Source organism: Onychostoma macrolepis, chromosome 09, assembly GCF_012432095.1.
Source record: "Onychostoma macrolepis isolate SWU-2019 chromosome 09, ASM1243209v1, whole genome shotgun sequence".
Classification (NCBI taxonomy): Eukaryota; Metazoa; Chordata; class Actinopteri; order Cypriniformes; family Cyprinidae; genus Onychostoma; species Onychostoma macrolepis.
In genome coordinates this window covers 16,536,616-16,559,217 of record NC_081163.1, presented here as the reverse complement: position 1 = coordinate 16,559,217, position 22,602 = coordinate 16,536,616, and the positions used below count along the sequence as shown (strand labels likewise).

Sequence of the window (22,602 nt, the reverse complement as noted above, 5' to 3'; positions counted from 1 at the left end):
CTCATTAGAAAAAAAAAAAAAAAGAAAGAGAAATGAGAAATAAACTAGGTGAAGAAGAAAGCGATTTCATGAGAGGGCAGAAGATCAGGCCTTCACAGTCACATCTGTTGCTGTTCAGCTCCTAATGGCTCAAGTCAGACATTACACCTAACACACAAACCTAATTTCCCTTCCAGCATTCAGAGCCGCGTACATGACTTCACTTCTGTCTGAATGCTCTGGCTGTTGATACTGGCTCACGGCTCTGGAGGAAAACAGCATTTTAGTTCATCGAACTCTGGGAACGTGATTTATGAGCAAACCACAGGGTTGACATCCTTACAGGGAAGAGCCTTAACACATATTTGTATTTCTACATGCAACCCTTAAGTCTCATCTCAAAATGTCAGCCATGGGTGTGTTGTGCGGCAAAGAGAGCATGGAAATGGTGGCTGTGTAACCACATGGCGGTTACATTTGATTTGGTGAAGGATTTCAATTTACCATGCAAATTTTTACAGCAAATATGACTTGTGCATGCATTGAAAAACTGAAAATGTAAGGCCTCTTTGCATGCCTTTGATAGGATCGATAACAGATCACCCACCAGACCTGGTAAAATACTCTGTAAGAGGTCTTAGGGACGTAGTTTCATGTGGTTTCACAGTAAAGCAGCACTGAAATCGGTTTTCAGCTGGGCTCAGAAGGCATGTGCACTTTCCCCATCGCAAACACAGCTGCTCTCTGTAACTGAACCTGAGGCCTTTGACACGTCACCAGACACACACACACACACACACACAATGGCTGATTTATACTTCCAATCTTCCTCGCTGCAGGTAAAAAAAAACCTTCTGCACCACACCTTTGAAGCATAATACAAGCTGCCTTCACAGGAGTCTCAGGAGAATATGACAAATAAACGGTTCTAAGCAAACTTTAGTCCACTAAGCCCCTTGCCCACTCCAGGTGCACGGCTCTCTTAGATCAAGGGCTTCTGTCACCTAGTTTGCAGTATTAAGTCAGATTTTCCTGTCAGTTTACAGAAGGGTGGTTGTGTCATTCCCTGCTGTGCTGACATGTTTTGTTAGCATCAAACAAAAAGACCTTATATTGTAAGTATGTTTGAAAGTACTAGTTTTTGCGTACTTGAGCTTCAGTCTTCATCTGTCTGTCCAACTATACATGTTGCATGTCTTCTGTCTGCATGTCATTAAGCAGAGATACGGCATTATATAGGTTGGTTAGTCTGACTTTGAAATTGTCAATTCTGTGTGCCTTGTGATACTATTAACTGTATTCAGATTCTTGTTGTCTTCTAGTCTTTCTGGATGCCAGGATGATTTCATAGGGGTAGCCAGGGAGGGGCCAGCAACCACCAGGGGGCATGCATTTCTTGTCAAGAAGTTTTTGAGTGGGGTGGCCAAGCTTCGTCAGGTTCCGCACCATATCAAATTGTGCATGTAAATGTGCTTTGTTACTAGTTTGAGAGGCAATTAACAAAATGCATTTTTGCCTTCCACTGCACTGCTTCTGTGTGAAATTGCTGATGAAATTGTCTTCTGTAGATCTGTTTCTTAACAAATCTTGAATCAAATTAGTTTCATAAGTGACTAAACTTCAGTATCGTTACTGAACTGAATCAAACTGACAGAACACTTGTCTTTAATCTTCTTAGATGAATTAGATTCATAACTGATGAACTGAACTGAATCAACACTGAACTGACTGGAGCTGAACAATGACACTATTGTCTTTTCAGAGTTGTTTTACAGCAGAATTTGAATTTGTCTCATATTTGACGTAGTTTGCATAATTGATTCTGTTATTTTGTACAGTCAATACTGTAATACTTTATACAGTCAATACTGTATAAAGCACTACATAAATAAAGGTGACTTGACATGAATGGCCCCTAATAATGTACCTTTTATGCTTTTACAGCATTTTTAAATTTATTTAATTTTATTTTGTATTTCACAAGTTGTACATTTTCAAAATTCTTAGTACTTATCTCACAACTGATCATCAAAATTCACCTTTTCCAAACATTTCAGCATGTTTTCAATTGCATTAGTACAAAAAAAAAAATCACAAAGTATCCTTTTCACAACACAAGTGAAAAGGTGTTTCATTATGTAAACATTTCATTCACGACAACTGCCATTCGTACGATCAAACTTTTCATTTGCCTCTCTTCTCGTTCAGATTAATGTCTGTCTATGATTTAATCCAACTGATCTTAATGGTTAATCAGTGAATCATTTGGTATCTATACATTTTCTAGAGATACAGATTCTGTAGAACTGCATGGTCGGCAATTTCCGAAATAGATAACTAAATAAAATAAATTATTGTTACAGTATAAGCAATTTAAATCAGATAATAACCACAATTTTCCAAGTGCGCGTGTGTGTGTGTGAAAGAGAGAGACATTTGCAATTTGTGATAAATATGCATAGATCAAGATACAATTAAATGTGTGTCTGTCAGACTGATCACAGACGCATCTGAATAAGAGAGACATGTATGCGGGACTCTAAACAGAGGACTTACCATGGTAGAGACTGTCAAAGTAATGCAAGTCACCAAAGAAAGCACCGAAACTACAGTACAGACTCAGTCATATGGTAAAGTGACAGCATTTTACTGCATTGGCAGCAAACTGTCCTACACAAAACCTCATGGCCATGTCATATCTTCATCACTCCTTTTGTTGACACACTGGACAGATAGTATTACAAACTTAATGGATTTTACATCAATTATGCAAGTTAGGTACTGTAAGTGTGTTGTCTAATGGGGAACCTGTTAACCTCTATAACTCAGCAACATGGCTGATTTGAAACATGTATCTTACATTGTTTGATGTTGAATGAACTGATTATACTAAAAGTACTAAATTGAAAGGTCATACTGTTGTGTTTCAGCGATTAAACCAAATGTTCTCATTATTTATTACAAAGATATGTGTTTTGGAACAATGATTATGTGGAATGAAATTATATATAACCAGTGAAAGCATGAGATCTGGTTTTGAAAGACTGACTAGCAGTGTTATCAGTTTGTTATCAAAAACATACAGCTTATATGTAAAAAATGCATCAAAACGAAAAAAGAAGAAAAAAGCAAGTAGACAAACATGACTAAGTATCGGCATGGGGTCAGTCTCGGTTCTTGCAGTTAGTGTCTAGTGTCTAATTTTTTATTTAGTCCAGGTCCTGATGGGATGGGTGTGGAACTTCCAAATGTGATTGTTCCAAGAACTAGCAAGACACTTTTGAATTATCAGCAGGCAGTGTTATTGCGTCACACTGTACAGTTGAAAATCTTTATGAAAATGTGTAACCTGTGGTAATACACAAAAGACTAGCATTGTAGAGTGGCATTTCTTTCTTTACTTTATAAACCTCAAACTAACATACAATGTGCAAAACAAGTTAAGAAATGTATTGCTCGGGTTAGGTTAGTACCCATCACTTCGTTAAAGAGTTGTATTATTGTATGTATTATTTAGCATTTTTTGTGTTCTATGAACACCTTATGGCATCTGACTACTATACATGTGGTAAATAAACTGATGTAAAATGTCTAACGGCTGGGAAAGGCACACTTAAAAATATACACTTCATGTCTCTTTGCCTATAAAACAATGCACAGCAAATCCATCATAATGTGCAGGAGGTATGGTTAGAACTGGAGAAAATTAGGAATTATATTCAAGCAAGCGGTCCATTGCAGGTCAATGTCTATCGCTCATAGAGAATTCTGGAAAAGGCCGGTAAGGCCTGCCTCTCCAACTAGTCAAGCCAATCCTCTTCTCAAATTTGGCATGTGTCCAACTGTTGCTCATCAAACTGAAACCGCATAAAGATCAGTTCCAATCATCAGGAACCACACGCCTCAAAAAAAAGTTTACATTGCAAAAGACCATAAGATTTGCTCTGTCTCTGTCCTCCACTGTAGTGCAGAGGTGCGCTGGACAGGTCCTGCCATGTCCCCCAGTCCAAATGCAGGTCGATCAGTGGACTCCTCCGTTGCATGACTTAATACTATGCATATGGAAAACCGTCTCCATTGGGTGAGAGGGGATGGACTGCTTATAAACAGGGTTAGATGCCTAGGAAGAAGACAAGGAGAGAGAGCCCGAGGAATAAATAGGTCAGATTGGTTCATTGAAATGCACATGGTTAGAAGGGCAGAGCGAACAGAGTCTTTGAACCACAGCCTTGGAATGATCATCATGACTGATCTGCAATCCCAGCTGACTGATGTTTTCCAAAAGGCCTCATGGTTTCAATCAAAGTCTAGTTGTTTTTGTCCTTGTGATTGCATAGAGTTGCCAGTTCAGGCTATTTGCATTTTAATAACTTCTAAACAGTGGTATATAAATGCATTAGACTGCAGCTACACTACCATTCAAAAGAAACAAATCAATACTTTTATTTGTCTTACATAAGATTTCTAAAAATGTAGGAATTATTCATTTAATTTTTTGTAATTTTTCCAAATTAATGCTGTTCTCTTGAATGTTTATTCAAAATATCTGGCAAAATGTAAAAATAAATAAAACAATCAGCACAACTGGTTTCAATACTGATAAGAAATGTTTTCTTTTCTTTTTCTTGAAAAATGTATTTTATTCAGCAATGATGCATTGAATTGATCCGTAAATATATTTATGTATCATCCTTTAAAAATTCTATTTTAAAGAACGGTTTAGCGTTTACGTTGAAATTTATTAGTGCTGTCAAACAAATAATCGTGATTAAATCGCATCCAAAATAAAAGTTCTTCTTTACATAATGTGTGTATACTGTGTATATTTATTATGTATATATAAATACACACACGTACAGTATATATTTTGAAAATAAATCTATTTATATATCTATTTATTTATATATATATATATATATATATATATATATATATATATATATATATATATATACTTGTGTATATTTTATATATTTAAATATACACAGTACATACATATGTAAACAAAAACTTTTATTTTGGATGCGATTAATCGCTTGACAGCATTAAAATTTATATTCAAAGAATACTGAAAAAGTATGATTTCCCCAAAAAATAGCAAGCAGCACAACTGTTTTCAACTGATAACAAGAATAAATGTGTCTTGAACACCAAATCATATTAGAAAGATTTCTGAAGTGATCATGTGACACTGAAGACTGTAATAATGGCTGCTGAAAATGCAGCTTTGCATCACAGGAATAAATTACATTTTAAAATACTGTTAAAAAAAAAAAAGAAAAAAGGAAAACAGTTCATTGATATTGTAATATTTTACAATAGTACTGTTTTACTGTATTTTTAATAAAAGAAATGCAGCTTTGGTAAGCATAAGAGACTTTTAAAAAATGTAAAAAAACGATAGTATGCAAATAAAAAAAATAAAATACTAGCAAAACTGCATCCATAATTAATGGAATTAAGCAAACATTTTGTCAAGTATTGTGACATATAAACAAGTATTCCAACATTTCAGTCACAAGTAATCCGATTTTTATCATTTGAATCAAACGTAGTGCAGTAGATGGATTAAATCTCACCATCTCGTATCGTGCTCGTGAACGTGCACTCTGGAAGCGTGAAAACTCGCGGCGGTCATGGATGGTGATGACCAGTTTCCAGAGGGCTAGCAGCACGATGCCCATCAACAAAATGCTGCCAACAACTGCCAAGAGCACAGTCATGGCATTTGGGGCAACAGCACATTCTGTAAACACACAAAATACAAAAATGCATAGCCATAATGTATATTATGATGTACTTTCCCATTTAAAACAATGCTTGTATGAGAATTGACAATAAAGAAATTTTTTTTTTACTTTTTCTTCACTTATACTTTCCAAAAATGACTTGCTTAACATGATTCTGAAATGCCGTTCTTAGGGGAGTAGTTGTGACGTGCTAAACACTGACCTGGCTCTTTAAGAGCGGTGAGGACCGACTGGCCATTGGCATGTTCAGAGTACGTGAACTTCATCACACAGTCATTCTCAGTCTTATACACACATTGAACAGTGTTGGAATCATCAGTTTCTGAAACAGATAGAGACGGGTTAAGTAAAAGAGGAGTTTAGTTTAATAAAACAGCTGTCCAAACTGTGTCTGAGGCAATAAAATGAGAACCAACAGCATAAACACTGAAATGCTGAAATTATTGTTGGACCAGACCTTGCATTCCTCAACAAGGACCCAGATTGATCAAGAATGTTTAAATGTTATCATAATTAAAATCCCCAACAGACTAGGAAGTCTCTCTCTTCCTAACGGTCATTTAACTACGGAGCCTCTTTCTCTAAAAGAGCTAGATATTTCCGGTATGCACATGTGGAGTCCATTAAGGAAGTCATCTGACTGAAACTGCAGAGAAATGTTGTGAAACATCAAATCCACGATGCCTTCTTTTACAATTAGGGGTGATATGGAAAGGCCTTAAAGAGTTCACAAGCAACCTGAATCTTTCACTACAGTATTTCAGCGAATAAGTCCAGCTTCATATTGCTCAACAATAAACATTCATTCATGCATTCCTAGACACATGTAAAAAAATTCCTCCAGCAATAAAACCTGTTATAAATACCCTGGAGAAGGTCTCAAACTTTATTCATAGCTTACGGACTCTAATAAAACCTTCGTAATTATAAATAAATAAAATAAGAAATATACAAAAATATATAAAAAAAATAAAAAGATCTATATACACACACACACCAAGAAAATGTTTTCTAAATTGCTATTCTAAATGAATTTGAGCATTTTACATGTTAGCGGTTTGTATTAATAGCAGGGTTTTAGAGGAAGAGCAGTAAACGCATGCTTTCACAGTGGGACACAGAACAGCGAGAGTTGCTGAGACGTCCAGACTCACATTCTCTAGATAATAACAAACATAGCTGGCCATGATACGCCACAAACTGTGCTTCACCCTGCTGTGGGGTAACACAATCATGACCTGGAAGCACAAACTGTGGCTGTGTCCTGATGAGACAGACTGATCTCTGAACTGAGCTCCTGATCACTGCTCGGTCCAACTTTTCTCTTTGACTGAACTTAAGGAAGATGTATGTTAAGCAACCGTAATTGTGTAAAGTTTTAGCATGCTTTTTGAGTTCTCTCAAATGAGTCAATACAAGTACTAGATTTACTGAATGGTTAACTGATAGCAGAGCATAAACAAACAAACTTAAAAATGTTGTTCTTTGGCTTAAACAAACCACATATGTATTTGTATCTGAGGAGGAAGTGTGTTTGTGAAGGGTGGAGAGATGAAGTGATAGAGAAGCCACCCCAAAACATCATTAAGTGTCAAGTGTGCACTCACTGAGTGTTTCCACGGTGATGATCTCATCCTTGCACATGCGCTGGCAGGTCTGGTTATCGGCCAGTCTCCCCGTGTTAAAGAGACGGCACTCGATGCATTCCCTGAGGAGAAACATGTAGAAAAGACCGACAAGGTTGAATCTAAACAAGAGTCTTTGACAAAGGAAAGCTATCTTAGACTCTGCCAGTCAGCTCTGAGGAGTCTAATGGAGACCATATGTTGGTGCATGTAGTGTAAATAAGAGCTCGACTGTGTCTATCATCTTGTGGCATGCTACCTTGTGCCACAGAAATAATTTTCAACTTGTCCAAGAGTGTTTTTCAAATGTAACAGATTCAATTTTGATATACATCAGAACCATTATGCATATTTTTGTGTGAAAGAACTAAGCAATTCTTGGTGTTACGTACACTTACTGTTCAGAAGTTTGGGGCTGGTAAGATTTTTGTTGTTTCTTGTTTTCAAAACAAATAACGTGCACATATTTGATGAAAAACAGTAAAAACTGTCATATTGTTAAAATTATATTTTTATTCCTATGATGGCAAAGCTGAATTTTCAGCATCATTACTCCAGTCTTCAGTGTCCCGTGATCCTTCAGAAATCATTGTAATATATTTGGTGTTTAAGGAACATTTCTTATTATTATCGATGTTAAAACCAGTTGTCCTGCTTAATATTTTTGGTGGAAATCATTATACTTTTTTGCAGGATTCTTTAATGAACAAAGTTCGAAATAAATGCTAAACTCTTCTTTAAAAGAGAAACTTTTAATAGCGTCATAAATCTCTCTTCTGTCTCTTTCATTCATGGTAATAAATCTTTGCTGAATAAAAGTATTTTCTTAAAAAAATTGTATTAAATCTTACTGGCCCCAAACTTTTGAATGGTAGTGTTCCTTCACTGGAATGCCACTAGTATATGGCAAATAAATTGTAGGGCTGCCCTTAACTAAAACGTTTTCTGGTCGACCAGTAATTGTTCATTTTAAGCATTAGTTGACTTATTAGTCGCATGTTTATTAATAACCCATTTAATTGCCTACATTACCTAATAAGCACTCAAGTGCAAGAATAAAGCTTGCTGTATGGGGTAACATGTAAATTTACATGTAAATTCCTTATAGTTAGTCCACAAGTTTTGACGCGTAACTCTTTTACTCGCGACTCAGGAGTTCATGAAGTCCTTTTGTTTCTTCATTTATTTTCAACATGGAACGTTTTAACACTTTTGCATTCTTCTCACATAAATCCTCTTACGTTACAACAACTTATTTGCTGGTGTATTGATGAAATATAATTCCAGTTACGATCGTTTTTGATTACGGTAAAAAGCTTGTGTTCTCCAAAACTTGCACAGCTTACTAAACTCTCACGTGCCTTATAAACCATGCACGTGAAATACAAAATGACATCACTAGACATGCGCAGTAACAAACTAATATGAACTGAAAAATATACAGCATAATATAACCCAAATAATTATGATAATTTAAAATAATGAATTATAAAATATGGCTCTTACACTTGCCACAGCACACCGGCAGAAGTAATAATTATGAATGTGTCACGGAAAAACAGTAAGGAGGCTGCATTAACATTTTAATTTAAATGATAAACTAGTGCTTTTTTTGTTTTCGGTTTAAGAGATGAAGTTTGGTGAATTTGCCAGTTTACATGTTTCATATGGATTACATAATCTGAGAATATTTGTCTTCCAGTTGAATTGGTTCATTTGAAAGTAGACATTTCACTCTCTATAGATATATTTTTCATGTCTGTAAGGCAAAGATATACACGGAGTTTCACGCTCAAGTTCACAGAGACTGAGACGCAGAAAGCGCATCCTGTTTGCTTTCATTATTTTACAAGCGCAATGTTTTTTGTTATTGTGAGTGCACACAAATAAACAGTGTCTTTACTGATTATCTCTATGACCAAAAAATTGAGTATTTCAAGAGCAAGTGACCGCAACGGAGCCTCCATCTGTCCTGCAGTGAGTGCTACTGTTCAGCTTGCACACTCTGCATGACCTTACCACTTCCTGTGGATTGTTTTTTTCTTCTTCCTGTGACTAAGCGACTAATAAAATTTTGGTCGACCAAGCCTCTTCTCATCGACTAATGGTTAGGCGACTATTAGGGGGCAGCCCTAATAACTTTGATGAAAATGAAGTGCCAATTTAAAGTAAAATAAGGTTGAACTGCTGCAAATGAGTGAAACTGTATGCTATCAGTTAGTAAAATTCCTATACGCAAATATTTACAATAACGTATACACTTAAAGACAGACCTCACATTAGAAATCGAGTTAGCTTTAGTTAAGTTAGTTTCAGCATCCTCGGTCTCATACCTCTTTGTTCCACAAGCATCTGGACAGGTGGGACATTTTTCGCATGTGTCCCCAAATGCCCCTGGCTCAGTGCACTGGCACCGCCCACACACACAGCTGCCCCGCCCACTACAGATCTTGCCATCGTCCGACACACAGGAAGCCGTCTCTGTAGAGCAATTACAGTTGTCTCCAATATAACCAGCGTGGCATTTACACTCACCGCAGTGGCATTCTCCATGGCCTGGAAAACAGGGAAAGAAAGATTTGGAATAAACCTTACATAACTCGTAACACTGTAACCTCTTATTTTGTGTCAAATGGCTGGTATGTGCAACAATCTTGTACTAACAAATGTGGTTAACTCACTGGCATGGACAAGAGGTATGAACACAAAGACCTCTCAGAAAAACAGAATACTGTAATGCACACAGTGAGAGTGAGAGCTTGCATATAACCAACACTTACTGACATGAATGGAAACAAAAGCGTTACACATTTCTCTGTCATAACACAAAGATTGCTGCTGTCTACTTCTCCCACATTCTCTGAAGTCTCTCTGTCCATGGCTGTGCACATTCCACTGGACTGATTACATGCAGATCTCCTCATTCCAACACCGAGGATTCTTGGCTTGTGTCTCCATCACTACTCAGAAGAGCAGAACTCTTTTTGTGTTTTGCAACAAATGTGCCAATGTGTTAAAATTCACTGCATGAATGACCCAAGTGAAATGTTAATATTTTGATGTAGTACTGTATGTGCTAAAACATAAAAGGGTCTTGATGCCAAAATGATAAACAAGACACACTTTCATGGCGAACAGACTGAAAGCAGCGGTGAACACTTGGTGTGCCATCAGCTGACACTGCAGCCTCACACCAACGATTGCACAAGAACTAGAAAATGTTGGAAAAATTGAGCACACATGCTCAAGTTTTGTGCTTGTGTAGTCCAGAGAAGCCATATTAGCTTGTAGGAAAGATGAGGAGTTCTGCTTTAAATGTGATTGTTCACCTATAAATAAATGTCCTGCCATTTACCCTCAAGTCCTTGCATTATAGTTTTTTTCTTCATGTAGAAAGTAGAAATTTTAGAAGACCTTTGAAGAAAGTTGTAGAAAAGCTGTAGAATTGTAGAAAGACCTTCATGCAGCTCTTTTATAAGTGAATTCTACTCATGTGCTCTTATCAATTCTTTAATATGACACTTTTGTTTTCTGAGGAAAAATAACAATAGATGCTTGGAATAATATGAGTAAAGTTTGTGGTCAGTAAGATTTTTTTTATTATTTCAAATGAAGGATGTTCTTTTGACATTTCTACACAAAGAATCCTGAAAAATAAATAAATCACAAAAATATTAAGCACAACTGTTTTCAACATTGATCAGAAATATTTAAAAGCAGCAAATAAGCACATTAGAATGATTTCTGAAGGATCATGTGACACTTAAGAATGAAATAATGCCTGCTGAAAATTCAGCCATAACTGCAATAAATTACAATTTATAAAATATATTAAATCTGAAAACATTTCACGGTATTACTCTTACTGACTGACCTCAAACTTCTGAACGGTAGTTAAAATAATGAGAAAAGTTTTGAAAAAAAGTATCCCTTTAAAGATACTGCACATTCTCCCACCCACTGTGGGAGATGCTCTTTGATGCAACCTAATCTTGTGAGAAAAGGAAGTTACTTGACTCTCAGGGATGATCAGATTTGACGCTGAGAGAAGCATGTACAGTGAGGGATGATGTGTTTGATGTACACACACACACAAAGTGGTACTAAAACTGTCCAATGAGGCCATGCTGGTCAGCTCCCACACAAAGTTTTCATTGTGGTGCCACAGCAGAAATAATACAATCCAGGAATGTGTAACCACCGAATTCTTCTCTGACATACACCAAATTCTCCTAAAAGATATAATGTACCTTATAAAAGTAAGCGGCTCCCCATTTATAATTAAGAGAAACAAAAAACATGTTCATTAAAAATTCTCTTTTCTAAAAAAGACCTTTAATAAAGTAAGACTCCAAGTCTGTTAGGGTTAAGAGAGGAAAATAAGGAAGAGAAAATCCTCTGAGTGTTATATTAAATGTACCCCTCCTTAGGGTGTATTCTGTTTGAGACATTAAGCATGGCGTCCACTTCCTTCACTGAACACCTTTACTGAATGAACGGATCTGGTATGAACAAGGACACGTTGTGGCATGTTTTCCACACCTGTTTTCTTAATCCCTTTTTAAAACTGTGTATGTGTGACGATACTGTTATTCAAATAGAACAGCATCCACAGGCTTCACGTTCAATGTTTTGACCACAGACATTCAGAACTAACAGTCTTTAGATTTAATGTGTTAAGCTAAAATATCAAGCCATTATCTGAACGCAAATAAAATTAAAAACGCTAGAGAAATCAATGCAGACCTGCTCTCCCAGCATTCCTGAAACCAGTCCTTTATTTAGGTCACTGAGTAAATGTGCTGTTGCCATGCCAGAAAGGCAGATCCATGTTTGAAAGCCTCTGGGAATGAGCCTCAGCCCATTTCTACCACATCCACAATCAAACTAGACAAATTCACACATGAGTGAGTCCAAAGCCACGCAAGCACTGAAATATGTCAATTACTGTCGACCTCAAGTATCAGGTTTATTTAAGGGTGCAAAGTTTCACAGTCAACACAGAGTCTGTGTCTGTAAACTGCAGTGTTTGAGTAGCGTAAACTTGAGCTCTACTGAGGTGGTCTTCATGAAGGGCATAGTCATCGTTGTGTGATGAAAATAGCCTTTTTCCCGCCTTAAAAATATTAAAAAGTGATAGATTGTGCTTAACTTGACAGATATATTTAAAAGAAAATATGTAGTTTTGTAATCTGTCACGAATTACATGCCCAAGTCATGAAATCAGACTGATAGCATGATCATACATCAAACTAAAGTGGAAAGGAAAGTCACACAAATGCAAAAAACAAAAAACAAAACCAAAACCCCTGAGCTTTCCAGTGCTAACTACCAATGGCTGAAAATGACCAGTTAAAAATATCTGCATTTTTGAGTACCTGTTTTTTCTAGCTCCTTATATGAACAACATATTGCCAATGTTGTTATCGTTAACCAAAACCATAAAATTATTTCTATAAATAAATTTGGGTAATTTCAATAAAGCTCAAATGAAAATAAAATATATATTACATGAAAAACTTGCATGAAAATTTGAAATTCTGCCTTGGCAAATAACTGAACTATATGTTCAAGTAGTAAAATAAACAAAAACCTGAATTTATTATAATATTGTAAATATATTAAACAGAAAACTTTAGATTTTTAATTTTGAAAATTACAAAAAGTTAAACTACAATTAAAATGAAAACTGAAATTACACAAAAGCTAATTCAGAGAATTCATAAACACTATAATAGTATATAATACTAAAATAATACTGCATATTATACTGAAAAAATCCTGGGTGAAAGAAAGGAAAACAAGGATTTTCATCATTCTCCATTTCTAAAAGTACACCAATTAAAGATTAAAATGTAGGACATTTACCATACAATAGTATATTTTTTTTCTTAAAATAATTATGTAATTACATCTTTGAAGCTGAACATATTTGAATGTTATTCAACAAGCTATACATTCCAGACCCGCAGAAACCATTTGTCAATTACTGTACTGAACTGCTTGCTATTGGTTGACTGATATGCTGACCCTGACCTGTCTTTCCTGTTATAAAGACCTTTTTAGCTACTGCAGTCCCACAGGAAGTGTAGATCCTGCTGCTGAAGCAACAGGAAGGACATTCCTCTTTATATTGTAACACTCTAGGCTGAGTGCTTCATTTCGTTCCATTCAAACACTTTAAAATTAAATGCTTGAGCTATTCTAGTGCATCATCACACTGCACCCCCCTCACAGTTCACAGTGAAAAATTCACTGAACTTATTGAACCATGATGCATGTCTGCTGACACCAGAGGGAGATACAATTACAGTAAGGAGACTATGAAAGCTCATGGGGTCAATATGAAGCAGACATTAAATTCCTTATTACACAGTTTTTAGCAGTTCAGAATGGACAGCTAGAGGACAAAACTTCAAAAACTTTGGGTAGGTGAAAGTGTAAAAGCAAAGCATTTATTTGGAAAAAAAATGCTTTGTAAAAATGTAAAAGTCCCAACAGTCACTTTTGATCAATTTAAGGTGTTCTTGAAAATGAAGGTAGGTGTGTATTATATATATATATATATATATATATATATATATATATTTATATTTATTTATTTATTATGCATGCAGAAGCAAACAGACTTGCAGACTGACTTCGGATCAGAGTTATAAAACATGACGTGGTCATGGCTTGTGGTTTCTCTGTCTTTCTTGTGGTGGTAAGCTTGAAATAGATCCTCCTTTGAATCTGAAAAACACTCAGCAAGCCCTGTAATCACTGGGGTGCAGTGAGCGCACAGGGTGTGCAACCTCTGCCACGTTCTAGTTCCACCCAGTGAGGAACCACCAGCACTACACGGTTCTGCTCCAGGGGCATCTCACTTCCCCATCTACAGAAATGCTGATCAAACAGTAAGCAAGCGACTTAATATCTCAGCAGTCTACACTGACAAAAATGTGCCACCACAGACTCTATGGTCATTCTTCCTTCCCTACGAAAGAAGAAATAAACAAGTGCGGTTGACACTGAATGTGGAGTTGAATTACATGCACTCAAACTGCTTTCTTCTGTGGAAGGCACTATAAAAAACTTATTTTGATGTAAAATCATTCATAGGGAGCAGTAAGCATTCAAACATAGAATCAAAAATGTCGAAAGGAGAATTAAAAGCAAAACTAGACTCATACTGACTGTTTTGTGATGTAGTGTTTAAGTCCTTTCCAAGGAGTTCTAGTATACACGTGACATGGACCACAGAGACACAACATTATCCAACTGGAGGCACAGTCATAGTTGATGCTCCTTCTGGGAAACAGGCTAAAGGGGTTAACTTTATAGGAGTCATCCAGTTTTCACAGACCTCTAATCAAGCACTGATCTGATAAAGTGTGCTAAATACATAACACAGCAATGTTTCCCACTTGTTGTTTCAGGCACCAAATGACCAGTTTGTAGTCCTCTGTTCAAGGCCATTACTAGGAAAAATATACACTATCGTTTAAAAATTTGGGATCAGTAAATTGTTTTTTCATGTTTTTGAGCAAAGTCTCTTATGCTTACCAAGGCTGTACTTATTCGATTGAAACTACTGTAAAAACAGTAATGCTGTTAAATCATTAAAACAATTTAAAAAGACTGTTTTCTGCTTTAACATGCCATTTATTCCTGTGACATTATAAATGTCTTTACTGTCACTTTTGATCAATTTAACCTCTTAACTGTCACGGTCCACCCTGTGGGACGCCTACGTTTACTTCACTATTTTACAATTAAATCCTAATCATGACAAACTATATATCGTTGGAAAGGTCTAAGACTCCTAAATAGGTATTTTACCACTTTTTTTGTAAAAAAAAATATGTAGGAAAAGTAATAGATTAATTTATGACAAGAGTGCACCTGAAAAATCTACATCATAACAGGAGTTCTGACCTTTGTCACAGAAAGTCTTCTTATTTGCCTTTTTCTCTATCACGCTTTAGAAATCATAAGAAATTATATATCAGTTGAAAACTTAAAATCTCAAAATTCATCCTTTGAAACCCATTTTAAAATCAGACATTGCATTACCATGGAAATGGTACATCAAAATCACGTTGGAAAATGTTTTCATTCATGAATTATAAAAAAATAAGTTTGGATAGTGCACTATCATGTCTGTGTTCAAAACCGTGAGTGACAGTTAAGGGGTTAATGCATCCCTGCTGAATAACAACAATGGACCCTTTTCACAAGACTGAAGACGCGTTCACAGTCATCAGCATCGTAAAGCCTCAATTTTTTTAAAAATAAATTTCAGACTTTTTTTAAAATGTACATTTATAACACTATACTTTGTATTATATCACCTTTGCATCAAATTACAAAAAAACTAGTTAACACTAATGCGAGGGTGTTTCTAATAGCATCTAAGTGTTCTCTCTTTTGACTGCAGTTATCAGCCGCTCTCATTTGTTCTCCATTTTTTGAAAGTCGTGTAAACACCATTATGGAGTTGTTGTTTTTTTGCTATTTGAGCAAAATGGGAATGCAAAAAATATACAGGTGCATCTAAAAAAATTTGAACCGTGAAAGAGTTATTTTTTGTAACATTTCAAAAAGTGAAACTTTCCTAAATTCTAGATTCATTACACGTAAAGTAAAACATTTCAAAACTTTTTTTTTGTTTTAATTTTGATGATTAGAGCTTACAGCTCATGAAAGTCAAAAATCCAATAATGGGGAAGACTGCTGACTTGGCAATGGTCCAGAAGACAATCATTGATACCCTCCACAAAGAGGGTAAGTCACAGAAGGTCATTACTGAAAGGGGTGGCTGTATCAAAGCATATTAAATGCAAAGTTGACTAAGGAAGAAATTGGGTAGGAAAAGGTGCACAAGCAACAGGGATGACCGCAAGCTTGAGAATACTGTCAAGCAAAGCCAATTCAAACACTTGCGAGAGTTTCACAAAGAATGGACTGAAGCTGGAGTCAGTGCATCAAGAGTCACCACGTTCAGACATCTTCAGGAAAAGAGCTACCAAGCCACTTCTGAAACAAAAACAACGCCGGAAGCATCTTACCTGGGCTAAGGAGAAAAAGAGCTGGACTGTTGCTCAGTGGTCCACAGTCCTCTTTTCAGATAAAAGTAAATTTTGCATTTCATTTGGAAATCAAGGTCTGGAGTCTGGAGGAAGAGTGGAGATGCACAGAATCCAAGCTGCTTGAAGTCCAGTGTGAAGTCTCCGAAGTCAGTGATGATTTGGGGTGCTGTGATGGCTGCTGGTATTGGTCCATTGTGTTTTATCAAATCCAAAGTCAATGCAGGCGTCTACCAGGAGATTTGGGAGCACTTTATGCTTCCATCTGCCGACAAGCTTTATTGAGATGCCGATTTCCTTTTCCAGCAGGACTTTAGCACCTGCCCACAGTGCCAAAACCACTTCCAAGTGGTTTGCTAACCATGATATTACTGTGCTTGATTGGCCAGCCAACATGCCTGATCTGAACTCCATATGGTATATATGGGATATTTTCAAGAGAAAGATGAGAAACAGTCGATCCAACAATACAGACGAGCTGAGGGCTCAATAGTGCCTCAGCAGTGCCACAGGCTGATCGCTTCCATGACACACTTCACTGATGCTGGAGTTTGTGCTAAAGTAGCCCCGACAAAGTATTGAGTGCATAAATAAACATACTTTAAAGAACTTGAACTTTTCTGTTTTGGATTCAAAAATCCAATATCTGAGATATTGGATTTTTGAACAGTAGTGTACATATACTCACACTGATCTATTTCAGTAGCAGATGATATGGTCAGATTTCACCACCCACGAAATAGCAATACAGCAGTCAGTCCTAATAGTCATATTTGAGAAACAAATCTAAACTGGTTTCAGTGTGAACAAAGCCATAGATTCTTGCTGTGCGTGAGTAATGGACCCTTATGGAAGCTGCCAACCAAGCTAACTGCTCCTTGCTTCATGTTTTTAAATTACTTCCATTCTGTATTTCCACACTGTGTGCCCTTCTTTTTGGTCAACAACACGCAAAAGCAATGTGTTGTCTGACTTTACTTTGCAGGAACTGTATGACCTCTGTGTGTTTAGCTTAAGAATTACAACTCATTTGTCAATAGAGAAACATGTGCAATGCAAGTATGTAGGCCAAGACACGGCAAGCTGCCTCTTGTTGTTGCGTCTCTTGAGTGGTGACGAAATCTTGGCAGTAAAAAACAGAAGGTCTATAGATGCTTGACATGTGGTGTCTATTCCCTTTACAAGATTCCTTAGCAACCAGGAAACCTCAATGTATTCCAAAGAGAATAAAATAATTAAGTTAAAAAGTTAAAAATAATCATGAAATGACTCTCACATGTTCTCCACTTAATGAAGAGCACATCTAAACTCTTACAAAGCCTTTTGAGCAGATAAGTTATATTTGAGAATTATTACAGTCTTATTACAGTTTTGTCTCTCGTGACTGCAGGGTAACTCATCTCATGCTCCAGAGACAATAACAATTACAGAGCAGGCATAAAAGATAAATACGGTTTTCTTCTGCTACACAGCCTTCTGACGCCTTTTAACAGGTAGGCTGAGGACAACAATGCACACAGTAATGCAGATTACCTTTAAAAACCATGCATGATAGTTTTGGGCCTGTGGTACATCTATTAGGTTTCTGGTTAGGAATAAGGCTCATGTGTTTCCCTGCATGCTTTACTGCTGGTATGGCATGGTATGGTATGGTATGGTATGGTGTAAGGCTTACATTAATTGAACTACAACATGTTTCTGCAGCTCTACAGCATAAAAGTGGGAAGTGCAAGGGCAAAGAGCCAAAAACATCATGTCTAGAACTCGGAGTATTTTAAGAATAAAACATAAATAGTCTAAATGAGAAATGCATAACAGTTCTGTAGTTTGCCTAAATAAAAATGATTGACTAATCCCATGTTTCTAGTCTACTCTAGAAACTATTTGCTGTTTGTGTGCACAAGGATTGGCAGACTTTGACTCATCACTAATCTTTTACACTTTCTTGCCCTTCCCAATGCCAAAATTGGATGCAGAAGATATCTTTCTAGAGGAAGTTATATACATTCAAAACAGCTAAACAACTTTGTACCAACATCAGGACATCAGTATTGTCTTGCTACTGTGTGCAAGCCTATAAGCAAGAGTCTAGTCCACCTTCAGAAACGGTAATGTGGAAATTCTGGCATGGAAAAATCGTTATCTCGTTAGAAGAGCAAGTCCCGAAATTAGAGGTGTGGTAATCCCATTGCAGCAATATGGTCACTTAAAGACAGATTTGAAAAGCAACTAAAAGACCAAGATGAACAAGTTTGTTTGTGTTTTACCAGCCCTCGAGGAGACACACAGAGTGACAGCTGAGATTTGTTTTTTAGCACTGGCTGATTGCAGTGTGTACAGTGATGATACTGCAAGACTCTCTAATCTGACAGCAAACTAAAATACCACCAGTTTCATACAATGAGGTCTAAAAGTCTTTTAAAAGTAATTTATACATTTAAATCTGGAAAAGTCTGAGGAGTCACTAACCATAATGTAATAAAACTTACATTCTATTACAATACACTAATGAAAATGTTACTATTTTTCTATATTTTTCCATAATAATAATAATAATAATATAAAAGATAGTAAACATAAAAATATAGTAGTAAATATATTTTTTCAATATTATATTGAAAAAAGTAACTTTTCACTGGTGGTCTCAGACTTTTGGACTCCACTGTAAAACAAGCACAGGTCAAAAACACATCCTCAGGGTACATATCAAAATACTTTCACCAAAAGCATCATGTTAGTGTCACTCAAGTATGAACCATTGCATCAAATCATGCAGTGACATGCAGAAACCATCTTCATGAATCCATAAAACCTTCTGTTTAACAGCAGTCTCGACCTCTGATCTGCCCAAAAGGTAGGGATGGATACCGAGAACCGGTAAGTAATTGGGTCAATACCGGACTACCGATAAGCTTCAGGACAAATTATACTGTTATCGATACTTGCGCCGTTTTATCTCCGTATACTTCAATGTTAATGACGAATTAGAAGCTGCTGCTTGTCATTTTTCTTCACTGAATGATGTGGTTGACGTTTGCTCAACGTGCATGTGATATCCATGCGCATGAATGTATGTGTGTTTGCGTGCAATCAGTGGCGGCAAGAGCGAAATGTTCGAAAGTGTGGGCTCACGTTACAAAACTAAGCGACAGCAGTGTCAGATGCAATATATGCAGTAGTGTAATAGTGAACAAAGGAGGCAACACCAGTAATATAATGAAACATTTACTAGCAACAGTATCGCAGTATAGGTATTGATAAAATGTAAACGATACCCATCCCTACCAAAGGGCGATGCTTTTTTTTTTTTTTTTTAAAGCAACTTTTCCATCTTATACTTTCTAATAAAATAGCTAGTAGCAGAGATTTAGGGTGTGGATATACATGTAACATCCATTCATGGGGCATAATATTTCAAAGGATGAATATGAATACCTGCAAACCTCCGATCATGAGCAGCTTTTGACATTCTATTCTTTTGAAACGTTTCATGTAAAAGGCTTGGCATTTAAAAGCATGACAGAAAAGTCAGTCAGAAGTGAGGCAGGAATCATGGGAGATGCTTTATTTGTTTAGCATGCCAATCCAGGTCCCCGAGGCTCCAACAGGATCCACTTTCCATCCGGACTAGGTTTGTTCAACTGAGCTTTTCATTTTGCTGGTGCATTTAGGGATGCTTTTCAGATATTAGAGCACATCGGAGTCAATACTCAAACTCTAGTGTTTGTTAAAATGCCTCAGTTGAACTCAATAGACTCATTTACTTGCAAACTGAAAACAACAAACATAAAACAAGATGTTTGTGGATTTTTATCAACAATGTTACCCATAAAAGATATTGAAGATTCCCACAGACATGAAAATGCATCTTTCTGTGTCAAACATCTATTCTGCCAGCAAGTGCACTCTTATCGCAAATCAATAGACTAAGGAGTGAGCAATGAATCCTATTCCAAAGTCCCATTTTGCTTATGGTTCTTGACAGCTCTATTGCTCAACACGTGACCACACTGCTGTCATAAATTGTCCCACCAGGCACAACGTGACAAGCGCTCCACACCACAAACAAAAACAGATATGAAAGGTTTATATCCAATCATCCAATACACGCCAGACTTTCCTGTATTTTTGATGATGGTAGTGGTGAAGGCCTTGTATGTTTGTTTGCTTCTGAGGTCATTGTGTTGCCAGGTGCTGATGTCATTTAATGTGGTAAAGAGGATGTAGGGGTGTGGGAAAAAATCCCTGTGTACAGTCACAGAGTTGGTGGAAGGTTCGCCAAACGTTAAATGGAACCACATTACATCCACATTACAGCTTATGTTTGGTATTCAACATACAACATCTCATCTGCTCCATGTGTGTAACGCTAACATAAGCTAACATCCAAAAGTATCTGAAAAACAGCTACAAAAACAACCAGGCGTCTAACATATTTCTTGGACTGACTGCAAATATTTTTGAGAAAAAACAACATATGCACACAACAACAAACATCACTCCTGATATGTTTTACAGGTTGGTGACAACAGTTTAAAAACCCTTGTATGATTGTATACTGCACGGGGTCAAGTGCACACTGCACAACATTTGATATTTTTTGTTTATACACACACTACCGTTCAAAGGTTTGGGGTCAGTTAGATTTTTTAAAAAGTGTCTTGTGCTCACCAAAGTTGCATCTATTTGATCAAAAATACAGTCAAACACTAATCTTGTGAAATGTTATGACAATTTAAAATTAAAAATGTATTTCTGTGATGGCAGATGGCAGAAGCTGAATCTCAGCAGTCATTACTCCAGTCTTCAGTGTCAGATGATCCTTCAGAAACCATGCTGATTTGGTGTTCAAGAAACATTTTTGTGGAAATTATACTTTTTTTCAGGGTTCTTTAAAGAAAATAAAGTTCATAAGAAAAGCATTTATTTGAAATGTAAATATTTTGTCTTTGCTGCCACTTTGACCAATTCAATGCATCATTACTAAAAAATATATTAACAAAAAAATAAATTTAAAAATTTTGAATGGTCACTTTTGAAACTGTAGTGTATAAACTGTGTTAGCACATAAACTGTGTTAGCACTACAATCAGTTGGATAAATGTGAAATCATGACCCTGATTAAAAAACACGTGGTAGAATTTGGTTGCACACTCCATTCCCATTACTTGCAATTTTCTAGAGCCACAAAGCTTTACAACAAACACAAACATGTTTAATTGACTAGGTCTACACAAACCTCAAAAACAAGGTTGAAGATTTAAACAAAAAAGGGAGTACATTTATATGTCTGGGGCATTTAAGTCACTATTTCTGGCTCTCTGTGTTATTAAGCAATTTAAATCAGCAGCAGATGCATAGAACACCACTACAAAGCTGAGGTTTACTAGGGGCTCCATCAAAAACAGCTCAATAGCTTTAACATACCGTCACTTCTCACACTTCTGAAGACTCAGAAAGCTATTGTGCAGAGATTTGAAACTTATGTCCATTAATAAGTTTTAATGAGGTAAACCTTTGACTGACATGAGGCATGTGAAAAAACCCCCCCAAAAAAAACATTGTGCACTTCCAACAGCAGTCACGCTAAATCCTTTCAATCATAAAAAGTCCAGCAGATTAAAAATATTTCATTGTGATAGCTGAGTGCAGACTAAGCGCTCAAATGCAACAAAGGACACACAGAAGTCTTATCTGGGCACATCCGACCCACAAAATACAAACATTAAAACGACAGATTTAGAGAGAAGAACATATAACTTATGTAAAACTAAAAACCATTATAAAATTTCTTATAAAAATTTAATGCACAGCTTTCTGGACAACTTAATTCTGATTGGTGGATCACACCATTCTGCGGTCAAATATTTTAGTCTGATGACTGTGAAACTGTAAAACTGACCAGAAGAAGTTGTAGTAAGCTGATTCTGCATTATCCTTTATATGTCTCTATAAATACAGAGAGTTGCTACTACATTCCAGAATGGGACTCTGATCCTATTCAAGACACTTCGATCCAATGGTCCAGGGTGACCTCAGAATCATATTTTGCTTTTATTTTGCTACCGCTATTGAAAATGCCTTTTTAAGTAACAGCAGGGTGTGGAGTATGATACACAAATAAGGGTACAGCTGAGAAAACCATTTCAATGGCACTTCCATTAAACAAAGAGTTTC

General features: G+C 36.4%; 1 protein-coding gene across 3 annotated transcripts in view; it reads right to left on the bottom strand.

Moving 5' to 3' along the window:
• Positions 1-1,944: 1,944 nt before the first annotated feature.
• The window catches only part of itgb5 (integrin, beta 5), a 38,993-nt gene continuing 18,335 nt past the window's right edge, over positions 1,945-22,602 (bottom strand). For 2 of the 3 annotated variants that reach the window (XM_058786330.1, XM_058786331.1), the window contains exons 11-15: positions 9,688-9,910; positions 7,337-7,437; positions 5,932-6,051; positions 5,559-5,725; positions 1,946-4,099 (exon numbers count right to left, since the gene is read on the bottom strand). In XM_058786330.1, coding sequence (XP_058642313.1) covers positions 4,001-4,099; positions 5,559-5,725; positions 5,932-6,051; positions 7,337-7,437; positions 9,688-9,910 — 710 coding nt within the window. In that variant the 3' untranslated portion in view covers positions 1,946-4,000. Of the gene's footprint in view, positions 4,100-5,558; positions 5,726-5,931; positions 6,052-7,336; positions 7,438-9,687; positions 9,911-22,602 lie in introns of all 3 variants that reach the window. The other variant, XM_058786333.1, reaches the window with a different exon arrangement.